The following is a 25,059-nucleotide window of genomic DNA, read 5'->3' on the forward strand; positions in this document are numbered from 1 at the left end:
GCTTTGCGGTGGGTTCCTTGCTGTTGCCGTACCAAGCTGTGATGCAGCCAGTCAAGATGCTCTCAATGGTGCAGCTGTAGAACTTTTTGACAAATGTTTTCAGCCTCCTGAGGGGGATGATGCACCGACGTGCCCTCTTCACAACTTTGTTGGTGTGTGTGGACCATGTTAATTCCTTAGTGATGTGGACACGGAGGAACTTAAAGTTCTCGACCCGCTCTGCTATAGCCCCATCGATAGCATTCTCACATAGGTATTCCTTTTGTTAAGGTGGTGAGGGCAATGTGGAGTACAATAGAGATTGCTTCATCTGTGGATCTGTTGGGGTGGTATATGAATTGGAGTGGGTCCAGGGTGTCTGGGATGATGGTGCTGATGTGAGACATGACCAGTCTTTCAAAGCATTTCATGACTATAGATGTGAGTGCTATGGGGTGATAGTCATTTAGACAGGTTACCTTGGAGTTCTTAGGCACAGAGACTATGGTGGTCTGCTTGAAACAAGTTGGCACGCTCTGAGTACGCGTTCTGGTATTCCGTCTGGCCCCCCGGCCTTGTGAATGTTGACCTGTTTAAAAGTCTTACTCACATCGGCTATGTGTGAGTTTCGACTACATTCGAGCCGGCGTAGTAGGAATCGATCTTAGTCCTGTATTGAAGCTTTGCCTGTTTGATGGGTCGTTGAAGTTCGTAGCAGGATTTCTTATAAGCATCCAGATTAGTGTCCCGGTCCTTGAAAGCGGCAGCTTTAGCTGAAAGCGGATGTTGCCTGTAATCCATAGTTTCTGGTTGGGGTATGTACATACGGTCACTGTGGGAACGTCGTCGATGCACTTATGAATGAAGCCGGTGACTGACGTTGTAAACTCTTCAATGTTATCGGATGAATCCTGGAACATATGCTAGTGAAAAAGTCCTGTAGCTTAGCATTCACTTCATTGGACCACTTCTGTATTGAGCGTGTCACTGGCACTTCCTGTTAGAGTTTTTGCTTGTAAGCAGGAATCAGGAGGATAGAGTTATAGTCTTATTTGGCGAGGGAGGGCCTTGTATGGGTTTCTGTGTCTGGAGTAAACATGATCTAGAGATTTGTTGCCTCTAGTTGCTGTCGTGTCTTTGACTATGCCAGATTAATTGCTATGACATGCTATTCTATAAAATAATTTCTCCGTAATTAATATTACCTGATTGAACTAATCATGTAAATATGAATTAACTAGAGAGGGACACCACAAAAGAATATTTATAGAGCTGTTATCTTTCGAATAAACTCTTAAAGATTTAGTAATATTTTACTAAATAGCAGTCACATTAATCGTCATTTTATTCAGTCTCATCTGAAAGTTTTAAGTCCTTGATTATCTGCAAGAATCCTGGCTAACAAGTTGAATCAGCAATACAAAATTGGGTTTAATTATTTATTTACTAAATACCTAACTAATCACACATATACAATTAACTCATAACTTGATCACAAATTACGTCACACAGAAAAACGTCCCTAGCGGGCGGAATAGATATGACAGCTTGTTACACAAAGGGAAGGGGGGAGTCCTAGTGAAAGCGCAGGAGACTTGAACATAGGCGAGCTGTGCTATCGTAAATACAGTATCTTATGCATTCTAAATTACCGCCCATTTGAAGAGGAAAATGCAATCAATATTTACTCTGAGCTGCGCTTCAGTAGATTGGTGGTAGATGGCCCGTGTCGCCAACCCGAGTCCTCTGTCCTTTGAAGAATGTCTCTGGTAGTCACGGTATACGTTGTGTGTATTAGACGGGATACTTGGACTGTCCTTCCGAACCTGCGTTTAGCTGTTGCTAACTCAAAGGCTAGGAGATATCACTTCTGTAGTGAATACGAGTTCAAAGTTCATACCATTCACAATCAAAGTCCATGCTGATGTTGGCTTCATCTATAGTGATTATCTGAACCATTCTGACACTGGATCGTCATCCTAGCATACCCGGAACAGAAAGTTATTTTCTGGGAAAAGGGCTTTTATAGTGGAGGGAGAGGGGTGTGTCTGAAAGGTTTATAGCCCATGCCTCTTCACAGGGGCGGACCACTGTGAGCAGAGGAAAACTTATGAAAGCACAGATCTCTCATTTGGAAGCTAAAATTACATTTCATCTCTTCACAAATAATGTCATATTCAAACATTTGAATTAAACAACAATTCCATGTGAATCCGATATCTCTGACATTTAGACTTTCCACAGTAGAGTTTATGTCATTCAATCCTTGATGAGAATGTGTCAGAGGGCAACCGAACTGACATAATATACCTTAAGTACCACCGCATATGTTCAGTTGGTCGGATCACCAGAATATATTTCATTTCCCCCAACTTCTGATGTTACCAGAACCTCTATGTTAACCCATGGGTTTCCTTATGTCACATCAGTTATAGTAGGGAGAGAGGAAAAGGGGGAAAGAGGTATTTATGACTGTCATAAACCTACCCCCAACCCAACGTCATGACATTGCACAGGTGACATGCTAGTAAAAATGAGGTAAAACAGATTTCAGTTTCCCTTTATTCCCTGTTTGTTCTCCAGTGACTGCACGTTCACCAAAAAAAGCAGACGGCAATGGCGGTCTACTTGCTCGCCGACGTAGTCTTGTGACTCGCCGGCGCTTTCTCTTTCGTGTCCTGGGGATCAGGGCCTGGTCCGGGATAAGCAGAACGTTTAGAGCTGCCGACTTGTTGAAGCAGAAATCTTCATTCAAATCGATGTTAGTGATTGCTATTCTGATGTCCAGAATCTGTTTTCAGTCATAGGAAATTATGGCAGAAACATTATGTACAAGATCAGCGTAAAAAAACACAAAATAGCAGAATTGGTCAGGAGCCCGTAAGACTGCAGCTATCCACTGCAGCGGCATCATTGTGAGTTGAACAGAGTTGAACAGTAGAGGTTTGTCTAGGGGTCACAGAGTCAGAGGTTAGAGAAATGGTGAGTGAGTGGACATCTTTAGCATCCCTAAAGTGGTGCTCTGGTACGTTTAAGTAATAGACTTGACGTTCCACTTCCTCTTTGTCTGACTAGGGTTCTGATTCGCGAGCTGAAGCGTCTGGAGAACATCAGCCAATCACCTTTCACCTCGCACATCACCAGTAGTCTCCAGGGGCTGTCCACCATTCACGCTTATGGCAGAGGGGACGACTTCTTGCACAGGTGAGAACAGTACACTAATATACCGTATAGCGCTCATAGGAAGACACTTTCTTTATCTGTCACAGGACGTGTTTTCAAACACTGATAAGACATTGGTTTTGACAGTTCATGTCCAGTTAGCTTCGCCCAACAGACGTCTACATTTAAAAAAATAAAATAAAATAGCAGACGCTCTTATCCAGAACGACATACAGGAGCAATTAGGGTTAAGTGCCTTGCTCAAGGGTACATCAACACTTTTTTTTACCTAGTTGTCTCTGGGATTTGAACCAGAAACCTTTCAGTTACTGGTCCAACGCTCTTAACCGCTAGGCTAGGTGCCGCCCAAATTGCACAACTAATAATGAGATAACCTCCCTTAGTAACATTTCCTGGACTTTTGAGTTGAGTAGCATTTGATTTCTGCTGAGCTAATGTGGGCACTGAGCAGCCTTCCACTAAGTCTGTTATTGGGCCGTTGACTTTCAGTAACCATTCCTATTGGTTTATCTCTGTGTATCTCAGGTACCAGGCTTTACTGGACACCAACCAGGCTTCCCACTATCTGTTCAGCTGTGCTATGCGCTGGCTGGCTGTACGACTGGACCTGATCAGCATCATTCTCATCACCACCGTAGCCCTGCTCATCGTTTTCATGCACAACCAGATCCCCCCAGCCTACGCAGGCTTGGCTATATCCTATGCCGTGCAGGTACACACACACAAAAGCACATTCATGCACATGCATGTAAACACGCACACACGCATGTAAACAGACACGCACTGCTAGAGTGTGTCCTTGCTATCGGTGAATTATTTTGACTGTCCTTTATGGGAATGTTTTTATGAAGGCTTGTTGATGTTATATACAGTACCAGTCAAAAGTTTGGACACACCTACTCATTCCAGGGTTTTTCTTTATTCTTACTTTTTTCTCCATGTAGAATAATATTGAAGACATCAACACTATGAAATAACACATATGGAATCATGTAGTAACCAAAAAAGTGTTAAACAAATCTAAATATATTTTATGTTTGAGATTCTTCAAAGTAGCGACCCTTTGCCTTGATGACAGCCTTGCACACTCTTGGCATTCTCTCAACCAGCTTCATGAGGTAGTCACCTGGAATGCGTTTCAATTAACAGGTGTGCCCTTTTAAAAGTTCATTTGTGGAATGTCTTTCCTTCTTTATGTGTTTGAGCCAATCAGTTGTGTTATGACAAGGTAGGGGTGGTATACAGAAGATAGCCCTATCTAGTAAAAGACCAAGTCCATATTATGGCAAGAACAGCTCAAATAAGCAAACAGGCATCATTACTTTAAGACATGAAGGTCAGTCAATCCATAAAATTCAAGAACTGAAAGTTTCTTCAAGTGTAGTCGCAAAAAACATCTAACGCTATAATGAAACTGGCTCTCATGAGGACCACCACAGGAAAGGAAGACCCAAAGTTACCTCTGCTGCAGAGGATTAGTTCATTAGAGTTACCAGCCTCAGAAATTGCAGCCCAAATAAATGCTTCACAGAGTTCAAGTAACAGACACGTCTTAACATCAACTGTTCAGAGACTGCGTGAATCAGGCATTCGTGGTTGAATTGCTGCGAAGAAACCACTACTAAAGGACACCAATAGGAAGAAGAGACTTGCTGGGCCAAGAAACACGAGGAATGGATATTAGACTGGTGGAAATCTGTCCTTTGGTCTGCGGAGTCCAAATTTGAGATTTTTGGTACCAACCACCGTGTCTTTGTGAGATGCAGAGTAGGTGAGCAGATGATCTCTGCATGTGTGGTTCTCAGTGTGAAGCATGGAGGAGGTGGTGTGGTGGTGTTTTGCTGGTGACACTGTCAGTGATTTATTTTGAATTCAAGGCACACTTAACCAGCATGGCTACCACAGCATTCTGCAGCGATACGCCATCCCACCTGGTTTGCGCTTGGTGGAACTATAATTTGTTTTTCAACAGGAAAATGACCCAACACACCTCCAGGCTGTGTAAGGGCTATTTGACCAAGGAGAGTGATGAGTGCTGCATCAGATGACCTGGCCTTCACAATCACCCAACCTCAACCCAGTTGAGATGGTTTGGGATGATTTGGACCACAGATTGCAGGAAAAGCAGCCAACAAGTATACAGCACATGTGGGGACTCCTTCAAGACTGTTGAAAAAGCATTCCAGGTGAAGCTGTTTGAGAGAATGCCAAGAGTGTGCACAGCTGTCATCAATGCAAAGGGTGGCTACTTTGAAGAATCTCAAATATAAAATATACACTGCTCAAAAAAATAAAGGGAACACTTAAACAACACAATGTAACTCCAAGTCAATCACACTTCTGTGAAATCAAACTGTCCACTTAGGAAGCAACACTGATTGACAATAAATTTCACATGCTGTTGTGCAAATGGAATAGACAAAAGGTGGAAATTATAGGCAATTAGCACAGCACCCCCAATAAAGGAATGGTTCTGCAGGTGGTGACCACACACCACTTCTCAGTTCCTATGCTTCCTGGCTGATGAGGAGACAGGCCAGTACATCAGGAGACGTGGAGGAGGCCGTAGGAGGGCAACAACCCAGCAGCAGGACAGCTACCTCCGCCTTTGTGCAAGGAGGTGCACTGCCAGAGCCCTGCAAAATGACCTCCAGCAGGCCACAAATGTGCATGTGTCTGCTCAAACGGTCAGAAACAGACTCCATGAGGGTGGTATGAGGGCCCGACGTCCACAGGTGGGGGTTGTGCTTACAGCCCAGCACCGTGCAGGACGTTTGGCATTTGCCAGAGAACACCAAGATTGGCAAATTCGCCACTGGCGCCCTGTGCTCTTCACAGATGAAAGCAGGTTCACACTGAGCACATGTGACAGACGTGACAGAGTCTGGAGACGCCGTGGAGAACGTTCTGCTGCCTGCAACATCCTCCAGCATGACCGGTTTGGCGGTGGGTCAGTCATGGTGTGGGGTGGAATTTCTTTGTGGGGCCGCACAGCCCTCCATGTGCTCGCCAGAGGTAGCCTGACTGCCATTAGGTACCGAGATGAGATCCTCAGACCCCTTTTGAGACCATATGCTGACACATGCACATTTGTGGCCTGCTGGAGGTCATTTTGCAGGGCTCTGGCAGTGCACCTCCTTGCACAAAGGCGGAGGTAGCTGTCCTGCTGCTGGGTTGTTGCCCTCCTACGGCCTCCTCCACGTCTCCTGATGTACTGGCCTGTCTCCTGGTAGCGCCTCCATGCTCTGGACACTACGCTGACAGACACAGCAAACCTTTTTGCCACAGCTCGCATTGATGTGCCATCCTGGATGAACTGCACTACCTGAGCCACTTGTGTGGGTTGTAGACTCCGTCTCATGCTACCACTAGAGTGAAAGCACCGCCAGCATTCAAAAGTGACCAAAACATCAGCCAGGAAGCATAGGAACTGAGAAGTGGTCTGTGGTCACCACCTGCAGAACCATTCCTTTATTGGGGGTGCTGTGCTAATTGCCTATAATTTCCACCTTTTGTCTATTCCATTTGCACAACAGCATGTGAAATTTATTGTCAATCAGAGTTGCTTCCTAAGTGGACAGTTTGATTTCACAGAAGTGTGATTGACTTGGAGTTACATTGTGTTGTTTAAGTGTTCCCTTTATTTTTGTGTATTTTCATTTGTTTCACACTTTTTTGGTTACTACATGATTCCATATGTGTTATTTCATAGTGTTGATGTCTTCAATATTATTTACAATGTAGAAAATAGTTAAAATAAAGAAACCCTTGAATGAGTAGGTGTGTCCAAACTTCTGACTTCTTCTATAGGATTGAGGCCAGGTTGTGAGGGCCACTCTAATACCTTGACTTTGTTGTCCTTAAGCCATTTTTCCACAACTTTGGAAGTAATGCTTGGGGTCATTGTCCATTTGGAAGACCCATCATTTGCAACCAAGTTTTAACTTCCTGACTGATGTCTTGAGACATCAATATATCCACATAATTTTCCTACCTCATGGTGCCATCTATTTTGTGAAGTGCACCAGTCCCTCCTGCAGCACAGCACCCTCACAACATGATGCTGCCACCCCCGTGCTTCACGGTTGGGATGGTGTTCTTCGGCTTGCAAGCCTCGCCCTTTTTCCTCTAAATATAACGATGGTCATTATGGCCAAACAGTTCTATTTTTGTTTCATGAGACCAGAGGACATTTCTCCAAAAAGTACGATCTTTGTCCCCATGTGCAGTTGCAAACCGTAGTCTGGCTTTTTTATGGCGGTTTTGGAGCAGTGGCTTCTTCCTTGCTGAGCGGCCTTTCAGGTTATGTTGATATAGGACTCGTTTAACTGTGGATATAGATACTTTTGTACCCGTTTCCTCCAGCATCTTCACAAGGTCCTTTGCTGTTGTTCTGGGATTGATTTGCACTTTTCGCACCAATGTACGTTCATCTCTAGGAGACAGAACGCGTCTCCTTCCTGAGCGGTATGACTGCTGCGTGGTCCCATGGTGTTTATATTTGCGTACTATTGTTTGTACAGATGAACGTGGTACACTTCAGGCGTTTTGAAATTGCTCCCAAGGATTAACCACACTTGTGGTTGAAAAACGAGTTTTAATGACTCCAATCTAAGTGTATGTAAACTTCCGACTTCAACTGTATGTCTGTCTTTTGGGGCCGTAAAGGTTTATGGTTTGTGCTGCTCATTCATCCAAATGGTATCACCGCACACAGTGACCAACACTAGTGTTGACGTGAGCCTGGGTTGATTGTAATAGGGTGTGAGGGTGTTAATCATTGACTAATCACTTCTCTCTCTCTCTCTCTGTCTATGTCTCTCTGTCTGTGTCTGTCTCTCTCTCGCTGTCTCTCTCTTCTCCAGCTGACCGGTCTGTTTCAGTTTACCGTGAGATTGCTGTCAGAGACTGAGGCTCGCTTCACGTCAGTGGAGAGGATCAATCATTATATAAAGGTAGGTAGGCTTAATGACACAAGGGGCTGCTGCCAACAGTCGGGGGAAGGGTTGCTGATTGGCTGAACCATGTGTGGCTGAATCGAAAGTACACACATGGTGTGACACAAACGAACACAGGCTTATATACTTAACGCAGCAGGACACAGGCACAGATGAAGTAACACACACATACAGGCACAGCATACTCACATGCAGACACACACTCTAAATCCACATTCCTGCGCGCGGCACACCCATGCACACACACATAACACAATCCCAATAACACAAAGCTGTTGGTCATGGTAAGCTCCAGACAGACACAGAGTACATCCCAAATTGAACCCTATTCCCTATGTAGTGCACTACTTTTGATCAGGGGCCCATAGGGTTTGGTTAAAAGTAGTCCACAGTATAGGGCGTCGAGTGCCGTTTGTTGCACACACAGTCTCTGAGAGGCCCAGCAGGAAGCAGATGGAACCCAGTGTGTGGCCCGTCACACATCAAAGCACATGACAGGACCTGTTTCACACAACACCCATCAAAACATAAACACCCTCATATCAGAGGAACAACTTTTTTCTCTCAAAGTGCCAACAAGCTTTTAGAGATCTATAAATTACAGTTCTATTGAGAGGTAGAGGTCTTTACTTCATGGAATTAGAGATACAGAGATTAGCACTCCATATTGGATCTATTTTTTTCTGTCTCAGACCTTGGAAGGTGAGGCGCCGCGGCAGATCACTGGACCCTCCTCTCCTGCCCCCTGCTGGCCAGATAAGGGACGGATCTCCTTCCAGGACGTGGAGATGTGTTACCGGGACGACCTGCCGCTGGTGCTCAAGAAACTTTCCTTTAACATCCTGCCAGAGGAGACCATCGGCATTGTGGGTCGCACTGGCTCAGGTACTTCCCTCCGTTATTCCCATGTATCGTTTTACATCGTTAATGTTTCATTTTATTATCTTTGTTTCCGCTGGTGTTTACCTGGTATTTACTAAGAAATAATGTAATAACAATGGGTTTAATTGATGGTAATGGTGTTTGTTTTCTAATGATTCTCATTCAAAAAGATTCTCATAAAATAAAAGTAATCATTATCCAGTGAACTGTAATCTTCACATGTAGATGTGGTTATCATCTATCCGAACAAATCGTAGTTCACTCACAACCCCCCGTTTCTATCTATCTAGGGAAGTCCTCACTGGGCGTAGCTCTCTTCAGACTGGTGGAGCTGACTGGGGGCTCCATCACCATCGACGACATCAACATTGCACAGATCGGATTGGAAGACCTGAGAAGCAAGCTGTCAGTCATTCCCCAGGAGCCCGTTCTCTTCATTGGCACTATCAGGTATGTATTAATGATTTACCTAAGATTCCCCTAGGTACAGATGTAGGATCAGCTTCCCCTCCCCCAATCCTAACCTTTTAAGGGATCCTTTGGATATTGGGTAATTTCTTACTTACCCAGAGTCAGACAAACTCATGGATACAATTTTATGTCTCTGCGTGCAGTTTGAAGGAAGTTGAAGGTAGCATATCGTTAGCTTAGCAATATTGCTGGAGGTCTATGGGTATCTACTAGCCAGCTCCTCTCAAAAGCAGGGACATGGACCTAACTACTACAAAGCTATGTGGTTGGTCATTTATAGTCTAACAAAGGTATACATAGTAATCTATATTTTATGAAATGAGATTCTATCAACTTCCTAATTTACGTACTGGGGGGGCTTGATATCTATGGCAAAGAAAGCAAGGCACCCAGAGACTGTAAAAAACCCTGAGGAATTTTCTGCACTTATCAATCCTGGAGTTATAGAGACATTCTTCCATATCCCAAAATGAAACTGTAAGAACCAGCCCATACCTGCTGGACCGAATGGACAGCTGTCTTATCTGGTAAGTACATTATTCTTGCTTGTCCCACCACACAGTAACAAAATATAAAGAAGATAATCTATCGGTAACTTTTGTTGTTTCATAATTGCACTCAGATACAAATAATCTAATAATAAACTATTTGATTTGATCAAACGACTCATGAATAATAACTTATTTGTTCTTGGTCAATACAGGCTGGTTGCATATCGACTGGTGTTTAAGTGGGCACTGAAGGGAGAGCGACTGGAACGAGGGAACAAGAGTTTTACATTCACCTTCACAGCCAGACATTGCCTAACCAATTCTGTCAAATCATTGAAATAAATGCCCTTAGGAACAAAATAGGTGGTATTGGTTCTATCTGCTAGAAGTGGTTCATTACAGTATGCTACAACATCTTATTTTTATTATGAAATATAGCAGTCAGATCCATGTGTCAGTAACATTTGAATACTTAAGGTAAATTGGTAGAAGCCAACAAAACAGCGTATACCTATGGAATGACATGACAATCAATGAAGAGGCAAACACCATTATGTATTTTACACCACAGTATAGACATTCAAACAATGCACATCAATAAAAGGTCAAATGTACAATAAAATAGACAGTACAAAGTAGGTATGGGGGTGATGTTATGTAGTAGTCTATGTGAATGGTATGGGGGTGCTGTTATGTCCAGTGGTAGTCTACCGTGAATGGTATGGGGGTGCTGTTATGTCCAGTGGTAGTCTACCGTGAATGGTATGGGGGTGCTGTTATGTCCAGTGGTAGTCTACCGTGAATGGTATGGGGGTGCTGTTATGTCCAGTGGTAGTCTACAGTGAATGGTATGGGGGTGCTGTTATGTCCAGTGGTAGTCTACAGTGAATGGTATGGGGGTGCTGTTATGTCCAGTGGTAGTCTACAGTGAATGGTATGGGGGTGCTGTTATGTCCAGTGGTAGTCTACAGTGAATGGTATGGGGGTGCTGTTATGTCCAGTGGTAGTCTACAGTGAATGGTATGGGGGTGCTGTTATGTCCAGTGGTAGTCTACAGTGAATGGTATAAACCCTCCACTTTACCCAAGTCAACAAAACTATCCTGGAGGGGCAGTCAGGCTACCTGTCCATTTGTTAGAATAGATGTGTCTGGACACGTCAATGATTGCATTACCATCCTAATATGACAAAACAAGTGCTGAAGTGTAAACATTGATTAACACTATCTAAACCAGAGTGAGCAATAAAGGGAACAGGAAATGGGGAAAATCATTTGAAATATACAAAGAAGAACACACTTGAAGAAGGCCATAATAGATGTTCTGATTTAGTGGCATGATGTCATGCATTACATAGCTAACACTATAAAGTCAAGTCAATCTATTTGTTTCTCAAGCATGTGGAAAATGTATAATTAGTTGGAAAGTACTTGAATCAAGTTGAATAAAGACTAAAATAATGGCACCACTCAATGTTGAATAATGAAAAAAGGAGAGCACATAGTTTTGAGCATTCTTAGTCATTTTGTTGTACTCTGTTTTTCTTTGGCTTTGAGCGGAGGGCATCACAGATGTAATGGACAGCCTATCCACAAGAAAAGTGACAGGCCTATCACATTTTATCATGAGAGCAGCTAGCTACTATTCAATCAATCAGATAATGTAAGATCTCATCACACTTACCCCCATTCCACTTTGTTCTGGCGTGCGTAGAATGGCCACTGATGGGACCGCTGTATCCGTCAGGAAACGTCTCATCTTATGGCTTGTCAGTTTGATCCTCTCATAATAGTCCCCTAGTTATAAAAAATCAGAGCAAACCATTAACTTTCAGAGATCCTTGGTTGGAGTGTTGTTATCTAGCTTGCTAACGTTATATTCATGGCAACTCAATCAAACAAGATTTATAAAAAATGGACCCTTACAAACAAATACAATAACATGTTTCAGTTCAATACAATACGCTAAATAACAAGATATCGATTTATCAATAATGTCTGTTGATGCTGAAAAGGCTTTCAACCGTCTTGAATGACCTTTTTCTATTCAAAACTTTGGAAGCTTTCAACTTTCCAAAAATATACAGTGAGCTCAAAGTATTGGGAAGGTGACCATGTTTTTGTTGTTTTGGCTCTGTACTCCAGCACTTTGGATCTGAAATGATACACTGTCAGCTTTAATTTGAGGGTATTTTCATCCATGTCGGGTGGACCGTTTTAGAAATTTCAGCACTTTTTGTACATAGTCCCCCCATTTTAGGGGACCAGAAGTATTGGGACAAATTCATTTATCTGTATTAAAGTAGTCAATAGTTTAGTGTTTTGTCCCATATTCCTTTAAATGTGTTGGTTCCATTTGCTGTTTGTTTTGGTTGTGTTTCTGGTTATTTTGTACCCAATAGAAATGAATGGTAAATAACGTGTTGTGTGTTTTGGAGTCACTTTTATTGTAAATAAGAATAGAATGTTAACACTTGTACATTAATGTGGATGCTACCATGGTTACGGATAGTCCAGAATGAATCGTGAATAATGATGACTGAGAAAGATAGACGCACAAATATCACACCCCAAGACATGCTAACCTCTCACCATTACAATAACAAGGGAGGTTAGCATTTATTTTTTACGCCTTTAACTTCCAGCAGTGTCAACAATCTTCACAGTCACGGCTGCGAGATAAAAATATTTGCTCCGGTAAAAATATTTGCTCCGGACGAGCATTGGCTGTCTGTTGATGTACTCTTTTTCTTTTGTGAGGTTTATCTTCTCACACTTTGGTTACTTGATATCTATCTAGCAAACTCGTTCAAACTGCCGCTGTCTCAGCTGGCCTGCTGTGTTTACACTTGCGCACAGCCTATGCTTGCGCCCACCGTCGATGAATGAAATGCGTAGTCCGGAGAAAATAGTTCCAGAAATAACTATAATAAAAACATTATAATTTCATATATACTTGTAATGAATACTTAGACTACAAAGTGCTAACCACCCAGCCTTTGAATAGTTAGGTTAATTTCCATGCTTTTGAGAGGAGCTGAGTAGTAGATACTCATAGACTTCCAGCAATTGCACTAAGCTAACAATATGCTACCGTCAACTTCCTTCAAACTGCACACAGAGACATACAAATGGTATCCATGACATGAGTTTGTCTGACTCTTGGTAAATAGGACATTTCCCAAAATTCCAAAGTATCCCTTTAATCATTAGTGGGGGAAATGTCAAACTGACCCCACGGGCAACTTCACCGGACTCTTGTCGCACTGTTATCTAGGCTTGTTTACAAATATGGAGATTGATTCTTTATTCTTATTTTTCCTTATCAAATAGGTCCAATCTGGACCCATGGAATCAATACTCAGATCCCCAGATCTGGAATGCACTTGAGAGGACCCATATAAAGGAGATGGTAAGTAGGGATAGATGGTAAATGTTAACATAAATAGAGTAAGCAATACATTCCTATGTCAGTTTAACCCCAATATATTGATAATGTCAGTATACAAATGTCAAGTAGTCCTTGTGTTGACATCATACTATTTATTCATTGCCTTGTACACCTTCTGATAGTGTTACTAATGCTGACAGTAATTGATAACAAATCCTAGACCCGTGTAAGATTAAAGTTCCCCACTAGAGATTTTTTTAACAGTTGAAAACGATATATGTGGCTTGTGTTTTGACTCCATTTTGTCTCTCATCATGTTCAGATCAGCCAACTGCCCCACTCCCTCCAGTCCGAGGTGACAGAGAACGGAGAGAACTTCTCAGTGGGAGAGAGACAACTACTGTGTGTGGCAAGAGCACTGCTGAGACACAGCAAGGTAAACAAACACAGACACATCACACATGCATGTGCGCGCACACACACACACACACACACACACACACACTCTAGCGTTGCATCACGTCTCTTTCTCTCCACACCACACACACACACAGGATAATAGACAAGGGCAGTTAGATTGATTTTCTCTTTTCTGTTACCACAGAGGAAAGCTTTTGTGCCTCACATCCTAATATTGAGGTAGTCACATAAGACGGGCAGAAGGCAGCAGCTTCTCCAAGGCGTAACATTGCCACCACATGGCTTGTGTTGTAATGTCACTCTGATTCTATACAATGCAGTTGGAAATTCAATCAAATGAGGATGACGACAAAAGACGTTTAGGGACTAGTCCTATTTATAGCACTCCTTAAGATTGTAATATACACATCCATATTCAATGTTGTTTCTATATTGTTACTTCCTTATTCTACCAACCTTTGTGATTGAATCTCTGCAAAGTGTGCTTAAATGTGACATGTGTTTGGTTGCCAGATCTTGCTGTTGGATGAGGCGACTGCAGCCATCGACACAGAGACAGACCGGCTGATTCAGGAGACCATCCGCGAGTCATTCAGCAGCTGCACCACGTTGATCATCGCCCATCGCCTCAACACTGTGATGAGCTGTAACAGGGTCATGGTGTTGGACCAGGGACAGGTGGGTCTTCTGCACCACAGACATATAGAATGTGTCTCAATGGCACCCTATTCCCTATGTTGTGCACTGTTTTTGACCATGGCCTATAGGGAATAGGGTGCCATTTGAGACGCTGCCATATCATTCTATTTCTTCTGTGTTTATTTGAGAGGGACTTGTAACCATTTATATCTATTGAATCATACCAGTGGCTAATGAAACACATTTGACGTCTTCTAATTCTGGGTTTGTAGTATAGTGTAAAAATATATACAGGGCCTTCAGAAAGTAATCACACCTTGACTTTTTCCACATTTTGTTGTGTTACAGCCTGAATTTAAAATGGATTCGATTTAGATTTTTTTCCACTGGCCTACACACAATCCCCCATAATGTCAAAGTGGAATTAATTAAAAATGAAAAGCTGAAATGTCATAAGTCAATAAGTATTCAACCCCTTTGTTATGGCCAACCTAAATAAGTTCAGGAGTAGAAATGTGCTTAACAAGTTGCATGGGCTCACGCTGTGTGCAATAATAGTGGTTAACTGGATTTTTTATTGACTACCTTATATCTGTACCCCACACATACAACTATCTGTAAGGTCCCTCAGTTGAGAAGTGAATTTCAAATACAGATTCAGCCACAAAGACCAGGAAGGTTTTTCAATGCCTCACGAAGAAGGGCATCTATTGGTAGATATGTAAAAAGCAGACATTGAATATCCCTTTGAGCATATTAACTACACTTTGAATGGTGTATCAATACACCCAGTCACTACAAAGATACAGGCGTCTTTCTTAACTCAGTTGCAGGAGAAGAAGGAAAACGCTCAGGGATTTCACCATAGGCAAATAGTCACTTTAAAACAGTTAGATGGCTGTGATATTAGAGAACTGGATGGATCAACAACATTGTCTTTACTCCACAATACTGACAGAGTGAAAAGAAGGAAGCCTTTACAGAATAAAAATATTCTAAAACATGCGTCCTGTTTGCAACAAGGCACTAAAGTAATACTGCAGAAACATGTGGCAAAGAAATTTACTTTTTGTCCTTAATACAAAGTGTTATGTTTGGGGCAAATCCAATACAACACATTACTGAGTACCATTCTTCATATTTTCAATTATAATGGTGGCTGGATCATGTTATGGGTATTCTTGTAATCGTTAAGGACTGGGGAGTTTCAGGATAAAAAAGAAACGGAATGGAGCTCAGCGCAGGCAAAATCCTAGAGGAAAACCTGGTTCAGTCTTCCACCAGACAGATGAATTCCCCTTTCAGCAGTACAATAATCTAAAACACAGGGCTACACTGGAGTTGCTTACCAAGAGGTCAGTGAATGTTCGTGAGTCGCCAAGTTACAATTTTGACTTAAATTATGGCAAGACCTGAAAATGGTTGCCTAGGAATGATTAGCAACTAATTTGACAGAGGTTGAAGAGTTTTGAAAAGAATAATGGGCTAATGTTGCACAATCCAGGTGTGGAAAGCTCTTACAGCTGAAATTGCTGCCAAAGGTGCTTGTACAATGTATTGACTCATGGGTGTGTGAATACTTATGTCAATTAGATATTTCTGCATTTCATTTTCAATAATTTAGCAAACATTTCTAAAAACATGTTTTCACTTTGTCATTATGGGGTATTGTGTGTAGCTGGGTAAGAAAATAATACATTTGAATTCCGTCTGTAAAACAGCAAAGCGTGGAATAAGACAAGGAGTATGAATACTTCCTGAAGGCATTGTATTTAACGCCTTTACACTTGTGGGAATTGGCCTATATGGATAGGACTAAATTGAAATGTTTCTTACAGAAGAAATATGGAAAACATATGCATGACCATGGTAACAATTAAACAGGAACAGTTAGGAGATTGTGGGCAAATGATTAGACTAAAGGTGAGGACACAACAGTTTACCTGACACAATAATGAACCCAAACATTACACTGTTGCTTTTATGTGCATTTTACATTTACTGTACTTTTCATCTCATTTGACAATAACAAAATATGAAAATACTCTGGATACATTCAGTAACATGATGATAATATTCCTGGAAAATGTGGGACAAGTGCAACATAAGAGAAAAAAATGACATGGATTTGAGTGAGAGGTCTAACTGGTGTTTCCAAGTGGTGTCACACTTCTCCAAAGTGTGCCCAGTTCCTAAGTAATTTCAATGCAGAAGAGTATTCAACTATAAGGTGCTTTTTTGAGCTCTCCTAGCTGTGCTGTTGAGGAACTAGAGCAAGTACACTTGTAGTTGTTTTGTATGGAACACAGCCCTGAAAACTCCTGCCTTTACACAATTACTGTTGTTTACGCAATCCAAAAGCGGTCCATTTTATAAATCTCAATCTGGGACAGGTGGGTATAATTTGAAAGCTTGTTCTATTGCCAAAATGACTAGCTAAATTATAAAATACAATATTACACTGCTAGGCTTTCACAAGGCAATTCAGAGAAGCAGAACATCATTTTGGTGGGCTTAGAATAGTCTTAAGTGCATTGATGCGTGGTCCATGGCAAGTTTTCATCACAATACAACAAACAGGCTCATTCTGTTCAAGACAACCCAGGGTATAACGCCATGTCATCTTGTAATTGTATATCAAACATAGTCATCATAAACATTGACACTGTATATTACATGAGTTTTATGATATGGAAATGTGAAGTGCACATCTGGGCTCACGGGTGTTTGACGTCAAAGTGGTATTTTTCATTGTAATCCTCAACGTCTCATATTTCAAAATGCATTGAGTCCTCTTAATTTACAGCTTTTCCCTCACTCAGACAAAAAAATGTGAAAATTTCCCAGTTAGCAGGAGGGATGGGGGCAATTTCTTGTCACGGGGTGCTCAAGTTCAGAACGGCTGTCAGTCAAAACCCATACAGCGCTGTGAAGAACAGAGCCTGAGCTCTGACGTCATGTATAGTATGTTACTGTACAGCCACTGTGTTCCAATTTAGGCACTTATCAGTGTCCATATCTGCAATTTTCAACCTGTATATTGGTACAAGTGTAAAGGGTTAACAGCATATACTAAACAAAATATTTGATATACTACTGTATACCTAAGGAAACATTTCTCTAGTGGGTCGAAATACTTGTTGGTCAGAACTTGTTTATTTTCTTCATTCCAGATTTTGGAGTTCGACACCCCTGCTGCCCTGCTGGCAGATGACAACTCCAGATTCCGTGCCATGATCGAGGCATCTAACGGCAAGCTCAGTGACACAGAGCAGTGAACCGAGTCGAATGAGTACAAATTAGCGCTTATAAAACGAGGCAATACAGCAGAAGACATGACTTGCACAATCTTTGAAGATTACCATCCTGCCATGGAGCAAGTAAGATGTTATTTTAGAAGGCATTAACAGAGGTTCTTACAAACGCTGCTAAATCTAGTGATGTCTGTTGATTTCAAAAACCAATGATGACTTCATGAGTATGATGACAATGTTCCAAAAGACGCATCAAAGATGTGGATCTATTGAGAGTTGGGAGTATCGTACCTGCTGACCTTTACTGCTGTGTGGAAAGAGATCATTTCTCAGAGGCAAAAGGAGAAAGTGCAAATCAAGAGCAATGACTCTACAATGGCACTTTATATTCCATGATGAAACACTGAAGCGTCTGAGAACACTGAATGTTGCTTCCTTTCACCCTCTCTCTACAGGGCTATCAGTGCGACTTGGAAGAGAACGTTAAATGATCTATATATTTCACTGATATAATTCGAAAGGAACCTATCACTTGTATAAGCCTCAATGCTAGTTGGTGGAATGGATTTTATATTATGATATTTGCAAACAATACAGCCAGCATATTCATCAGTCAAATCACTGGGCAACTGAGACTTCCAAAGAATCACTTTGATACACCAAAATAACCATTCCACATGAGCAAGGTCAGGAATATATTGACTGATAATATGTCAAGTTATAATAAGGCAGATTATTATATGGTAATCATTTCAGTGAATCCTAACAGATGCAGTGTATATGTGCCTCTACAGTTATGTCATTCGTTGTGTAGTAATGTTGTAGCCTATGCTTTTTGGAATTGCATTTGTGTTATGTTCTGTTCTGGGTGAATCTTATGCTGGTATGTCGGAACTGTATCTGCATAGTCTCTTGTATTGTTGCAGGGTATATGGCAGGAATGTCGTTTTTATCAACGTGTAATCATTCTGTTGTGTAGTAATAAAGCACAGTTATATTCATGGAATTGAAGAACAGCAAAACAGAGTTGTGGAACAAATAATGAAAGGTACTGAATATTTAGAGTATTTTTTTGTTCTAAACAACCACAGACAATGTCTGCAAATCAGTGTTTTTGGATGACGTTTTGGATTGTAAACATCTAGATGCCTTAAAAAAACAAATGTTCATACACTGAGCAGACATTGTGTGCAATAAGTAATATGTTGCCAGAGAAATCGTAAAGATGGTCTTGTAAAAGACTTGCGATTGTAATTTGCTATATTTTTTTATTCTTAAATGTTAAGATTTTTTTTGTCATAGAAATGCTTTACCAATAAAAATGTTTTCATACTTGAAATATTGTTCTTGCATTCATTGTTCTCGCGTATGGTGCCTTCCTGGCATGCATGGTGCTCTGACAATTAATTAGATCAATAGTCCATGGGCCAGAGGGCCACATTTCACATATTGGTCCACTATGGGGTGGCAAGGGTAATGTCTGTGAGCTATATTTTGGTATGATAACCACTATCGGACATTGATAAATTGTGGTAATCACTGCATGAATGTTATGACCCCTATGCGGTTAATTGGGACAACTGGATTTAAGAAATGTATTATAAAACAACAATCTTCTCAAAACAAGGTATTGATATGTTATTAACTTCATAATACAACATGAAAGAAGGCATGGAACAATTTGAATGGTAGTGACATCTCTATGGGCCCAACGTGGAGGGTCAAAGGTCATACATGTATGCATTTTGGGGTATACATCGAGCCAGAATGGACGTACGGTATAGGGAAGTGCTCCATTATGACATGGTACGTAGATAATCATCACCAAAAATCACAAGGAGACCCATTGAGACATTTTTGCATTCGGAAAGTATTCAGACCTCTTCCCTTTTTTCCACATTTTGTTACATTATAGCCTTTTTCTAAAATTGAGAACTTTTAAAAATGTAATCAATCTACACACACTACCCCATAATAACAAAGGGAAAACAGGTTTAGACATTAATGCAAATGTATTAAAAATAACAAACAGTAGTACCTTATTTACATAAGTATTCAGACCCTTTGCTATGAGACTCAAAATTGAGCTCCGGTGCATCTTGTTTCCATTGATTATCCTTTGTTTTTACAACTTGATTGGAGCACCTGTGGTAAATTCAATTGATTGGACATGATTTGGAAAGGCACACAGCTGTCTAAATAAGGTCCTACAGTTGACATTGCATGCCAGAGCAAAAACCAAGCCATGAGTTCGAAGGAATTGTCTGTAGAGCTCTGAGACAGGATTGTGTCGAGGCACAGATCTTAAATGGAAGAAGTTTGGAACCACCAAGACTCTTCCTAGAGCTGGCCGCCCGGCCAAACTGAGTAATCGGGGGAGAAGGGCCTTGGTCAGGGAGGTGACCAAGAACCGATGGTCACTCTGACAGAGCTCCAGAGTTCCTTTGTGGAGATGGGAAAACCTTCCAGAAAGACGATAATTTCTGCTCAGTAAAAGGCACATGACATCCCGCTTGGAGTTTGCCAAAAGGCACCTAAAGGGCTCTCAGATGATGAGAACCAAGGTTCTCTGGTCTGATGAAACCAAGATTGAACTCTTTGGCCTGAATGCCAAGCGTCACATCTGGAGGAAACCTAGCACCATCCCTACAGTGAAGCATGGTGGTGGCAGCATCATGTTGTGGGGATGTTTTTCAGCTGCCGGGACTGGGAGACTAGTCAGGATCAAGGAAAAGATTAACAAAGCAAAGTACAGAGAGATCCTTGATGAAAACCTGCTCCAGAGCACTCAGGACCTCAGACTGGGGTGAAGGTTCACCTTCCAACAGGACAACGACCCTAAGTACACAGCCAAGACAACGCAGGAGTGGCTTCGAGACAAGTCTCTGAATGTCCTCAAATATGTCAGGAGAGACCTCAAAATAGCTGTGCAGCGACGCTCTCCATCTAACCTGACAGAGCTTGAGAGGATCTGCAGAGAAGAATGGGAGAAACTCCCCAAATACAGGTGTGCCAAGCTTGTAGCGCCATACCCAAGAAGACTTGAGGGTGTAATCGCTGCCAACGGTGCTTCAACAAAGTACTGAGTACTTGCTGTTCAGGGTTTTAGGCTGGGGTTTTGTGTAGAACTTTGTGATATCTGCTGATGTAAAAAGGGCTTAATAAGTACATTTGAGTAAAGGGTCAGAATACTTATGTATATGTAATTACATTTTTTAATTAGCAACAAATTCTTAACCTGTTTTTGATTTGTCATTATGGGGTATTGTGTGTAGACTGACGAAACAAATCATCTTTATCAATTTTAGAATAAGGTTGTAACGTAACAAAATGTGGAAAAAGTCAAGGGGTCTGAATACTTTCTGAACGCACTGAATATACAAAACATTAAGGACACCTGCTCTTTCCGACCAGGTGAATGCAGGTGAAAGTTATGATCCCTTATTGATGTCACTTGTTAAATCCACTTCAATTCAGGACGCCTACAGCATCCGATGTCACAGGAAGGCCAAAAAGATAACCAAGGACATCAACCACCAGAGCTATGGCCCGTTCATCCAGAAGGCATGGTCAGTACAGGTGCATCAAAGCTGGGACCGAGAGACTGAAAAACAGCTTCTATAAAATACAGTATATAGATATGAGTAATGTAACATATGCAATTTCATATGTATATACTGTATTCTAGTCATTCCACTCTGACATTGCTCATCCTAATATTTACAGTATATATTTCTTAATTTCATTATTTTACTTTTAGATTTGTGTGTATTGTTGTGAATTGTTAGATACTACGGCACTGCTGGCGCTAGGAACACACGCATTTCGCTATACCCGCAATAACATCTAAATAAACTCAGAAAAAAAAGAAACGGCCCTTTTTCAGGAACCTGTCTTTCAAAGATAATTCGTAAAAATCCAAATAACTTAACAGATCTTCATTGTAAAGTGTTTAAACACTGTTTCCCATTCTTATTCAATGACCCATAAACAATTAATGAACATGCACCTGTGGAACGTCGTTAAGACACTAACAGCTTATAGACGGTAGGCAATTAAGGTCACAGTTATGAAAATTTAGGACACTAAAGAGGCCTTTCTACTGACTCTGAAAAACACCAAAAGAAAGATGCCTAGGGTCCCTGCTCATCTGCATGAACGTGCCTTAGGCATGCTGCAAGGAGGCATGAGGACTACATATGTGGCCAGGGCAATAAATTGCAAGGTCCGTACTGTGAGACGCCTAAGACAGCGCTACAGGGAGACAGGATGGACAGCTGATCGTCCTCGCAGTGGCAGACCATGTGTAACAACACCTGCACAGGATCGGTATATCCGAACATCACATCTGCGGGACAGGTACAGGATGGCAACAACAACTACCCGAGTTACACCAGGAACGCACAAGCCCTCAATCAGCACTCAGACTGTCCGCAATAGGCTGAGAGAGGGGTGATGGTCGGATTCGCGTTTATCGTCGAAGCAATGAGCGAGACACCGATGCCTGTACTCTGGAGCGGGATCGAGGTAGAGGGTCCGTCATGGTATGTGGCAGGTGTGTCATAGCATCATCGGACTGAGCTTGTTGTCATTGCAGGCAATCTCAACGCTGTGCGTTACATGGAAGATATCCTCCTCCCTAATGTGGTACCCTTCCTGCAGGCTCATCCTGACATGACCCTCCAGCATGACAATGCCACCAGCCATACCGCTCGTTCTGTGCGTGATTTCCTGCAAGACAGGAATGTCAGTGTTCTGCCATGGCCAGCGATGAGACCGGATCTCAATACCATTGAACACGTCTGGGACCTATTGGATCGGAGGGTGAGAGCTAGGGGCATTCCCCCCAGAAATATCCGGGAACTTGCAGGTGCCTTGGTGGAAGAGTGGGGTAACATCTCACAGCAAGAACTGGCAAATCTGGTGCAGTCCATGAGGAGGAGATGCACTGCAGTATTTACTGCAGCTGGTGGCCACACCAGATACTGACTGTTACTTTGATTTTGACCCCCCCCCCCTTTGTTCAGGGACACATTATTCCATTTCTGTTAGTCACATGTCTGTGGAACTTGTTCAGTTTATGTCTCAGTTGTTGAATCTTGTTATGTTCATACAAATATTTACACATGTTACGTTTGCTGAAAATAAATGCAGTTGACATTTTTTATTTTTTATTTATTTCACTTTTATTTATCCAGGTAGGCAAGTTGAGAACAAGTTCTCGTTTACAATTGCGACCTGGCCAAGATAAAGCAAGGCAGTTCGACACATACAACAACACAGAGTTACACATGGAGTAAAACAAACATACAGTCAATAATACAGTAGAAAAATAAGTCTATATGCAAATGAGGTGAGATAAGGGAGGTAAAGGCAAAAAAAAGGCCATGGTGGCAAAGTAAATACAACATAGGAAGTAAACACTGGAATGGTAGATTTGCAGTGGAAGAATGTGCAAAGTAGAGAGAGAAATAATGGGGTGCAAAGGAGCAAAATAAATAAATAAATACAGTAGGGGAAGAGGTAGTTGTTTGGGCTAAATTATAGATGGTCTATGTACAGGTGCAGTAATCTGTGAGCTGCTCTGACAGCTGGTGCTTAAAGCTAGTGAGGGAGATAAGTGTTTCCAGTTTCAGAGATTTTTGTAGTTCGTTCCAGTCATTGGCAGCAGAGAACTGGAAGGGGAGGCGGCCAAAGGAAGAATTGGTTTTGGGGGTGACCAGAGAGATATACCTGCTGGAGCTCTTGATACAGGTGGGTGCTGCTATGGTGACCAGCGAGCTGAGATAAGGGGGGACTTTACCTAGCAGGATCTTGTAGATGACCTGGAGCCAGTGGGTTTGGCGACAAGTATGAAGCGAGGGCCAGCCAACGAGAGCGTACAGGTCGCAGTGGTGGGTAGTATATGGGGCTTTGGTGACAAAACTGATGGCACTGTGATAGACTGCATCCAATTTATTGAGTAGGGTATTGGAGGCTATTTTGTAAATGACATCCCCAAAGTCGAGGATCGGTAGGATGGTCAGTTTTACAAGGGTATGATTGAGAGGACGTTTCTTTTTTTGCTGAGTTTATGTGTATGTGACCAATACATTGATTCTTGATATGCCACACCTGTCAGGTGGATGGATTATCTTGGCAAATGAGAAATGCTCACAAACAGGGATATAAGCAAATTTGTGCACATTGTTTGAGAGAAATACGTTTTTTGTGCAATGGGAAATTTTGGGGATATTTTATTTCAGCTCATGAAACATAGGAGCAACACTTTACTTTTTGCATTTATATTTTTGTTCAGTGTAGATGGGTTTTATAATTGTTCCTTTTGTCCAGGTGAGAAAGGGCAGTGAGGAATGCAATAGAGATTACGTCGTCTGTGGATCTTTTGGGGGCGGTATGCAAATTGTGTGTCCAGGGTGTCTGAGATGAAAATATGATGAGACAGCTTCTGAACAAATTGTTATCTCCACAGGCTAGGCCAGGTGTTCTCAAACTTTTTGGGGCCAGGGACCCCTTTTGTTATAGCACCCTCATAATCAGAACACAACTGAAGTGAGATAAACTCCTTGTATGCTATTTTTAACTGACTTTGGGCCATGTTAAGGAACATTTAAAAAGCCCTGCCTCTTGGCTTCAGAGAGAAAATTGAGCCGTTTTCAATCTAATTTCCTGCAATTCTACACATTTTGTCACAGGCATAAATATTTTTGTTGTTGCAGCTTTAAAGCTAATATCATACAATTCTACACATTTTGTTTTAAAGCTTACATTACAGTGCATTAATGTTAAGAAATATACATTTTGGGGAATAGAAGTATTGAGTTGAAAAATGTATAGTTGGTGGAGTACTGTGGATATCAATTTCCTTGTGAACCTCCCAAGCACATGTTGCCCAAGGTTAAAAACATAAATTGTAGATTCATTATATTACGTTGTATTGTATTACTCCCTCTAAATGTAATCCACGCATGCCTTGTCCAAAATTCGTTGAATCTGTTTTTGTTAGTATTAATAAAAACCCCCCTACAGTACCGCGAACCCCCACTTCGAGAACCCCTGGGCTAGGCTACATAATATTCATCCAACTTTCTGTTCAGCAAATCGATTTATTTCTTCAGCCAGACAGAGACAATTTGTACAATGAAAAGAGACGGTTTAGCGGACATACACTTTGTTGCAATATCAGACAGAGTAAATTCCACACTATGCATTAAACATACTGTTTCAGCCAATCAGCATTCAGGATCTAAACTAACTGGTTTATAAATAAACATATAGCATGAGTAAAAATGGGGGAAAATAATAAATAACTTAAATTTTTAGCTAGAATATGAAATGACATGCAGTGGGGTATTATGGGATACATTTGAGTTTTCTTGTCTGCATTGGTCTG

General features: G+C 41.6%; 1 protein-coding gene across 1 annotated transcript in view; it reads left to right on the plus strand.

The window, feature by feature from the left end:
- Positions 1–19,005, plus strand: part of wu:fb13g09 (ATP-binding cassette sub-family C member 5) — a 50,533-nt gene extending 31,528 nt beyond the window's left edge. Inside the window, exons 21-29 of the mRNA XM_055927217.1 lie at positions 3,055–3,183; positions 3,688–3,874; positions 8,028–8,117; positions 8,813–9,005; positions 9,293–9,452; positions 13,296–13,374; positions 13,676–13,789; positions 14,287–14,451; positions 17,586–19,005. Coding sequence (XP_055783192.1) covers positions 3,055–3,183; positions 3,688–3,874; positions 8,028–8,117; positions 8,813–9,005; positions 9,293–9,452; positions 13,296–13,374; positions 13,676–13,789; positions 14,287–14,451; positions 17,586–17,690 — 1,222 coding nt within the window. The 3' untranslated portion in view covers positions 17,691–19,005. The remainder of the gene's footprint in view (positions 1–3,054; positions 3,184–3,687; positions 3,875–8,027; positions 8,118–8,812; positions 9,006–9,292; positions 9,453–13,295; positions 13,375–13,675; positions 13,790–14,286; positions 14,452–17,585) is intronic.
- The last annotated feature ends 6,054 nt before the right edge of the window (positions 19,006–25,059 follow it).

Source organism: Salvelinus fontinalis, chromosome 6, assembly GCF_029448725.1.
Source record: "Salvelinus fontinalis isolate EN_2023a chromosome 6, ASM2944872v1, whole genome shotgun sequence".
Classification (NCBI taxonomy): Eukaryota; Metazoa; Chordata; class Actinopteri; order Salmoniformes; family Salmonidae; genus Salvelinus; species Salvelinus fontinalis.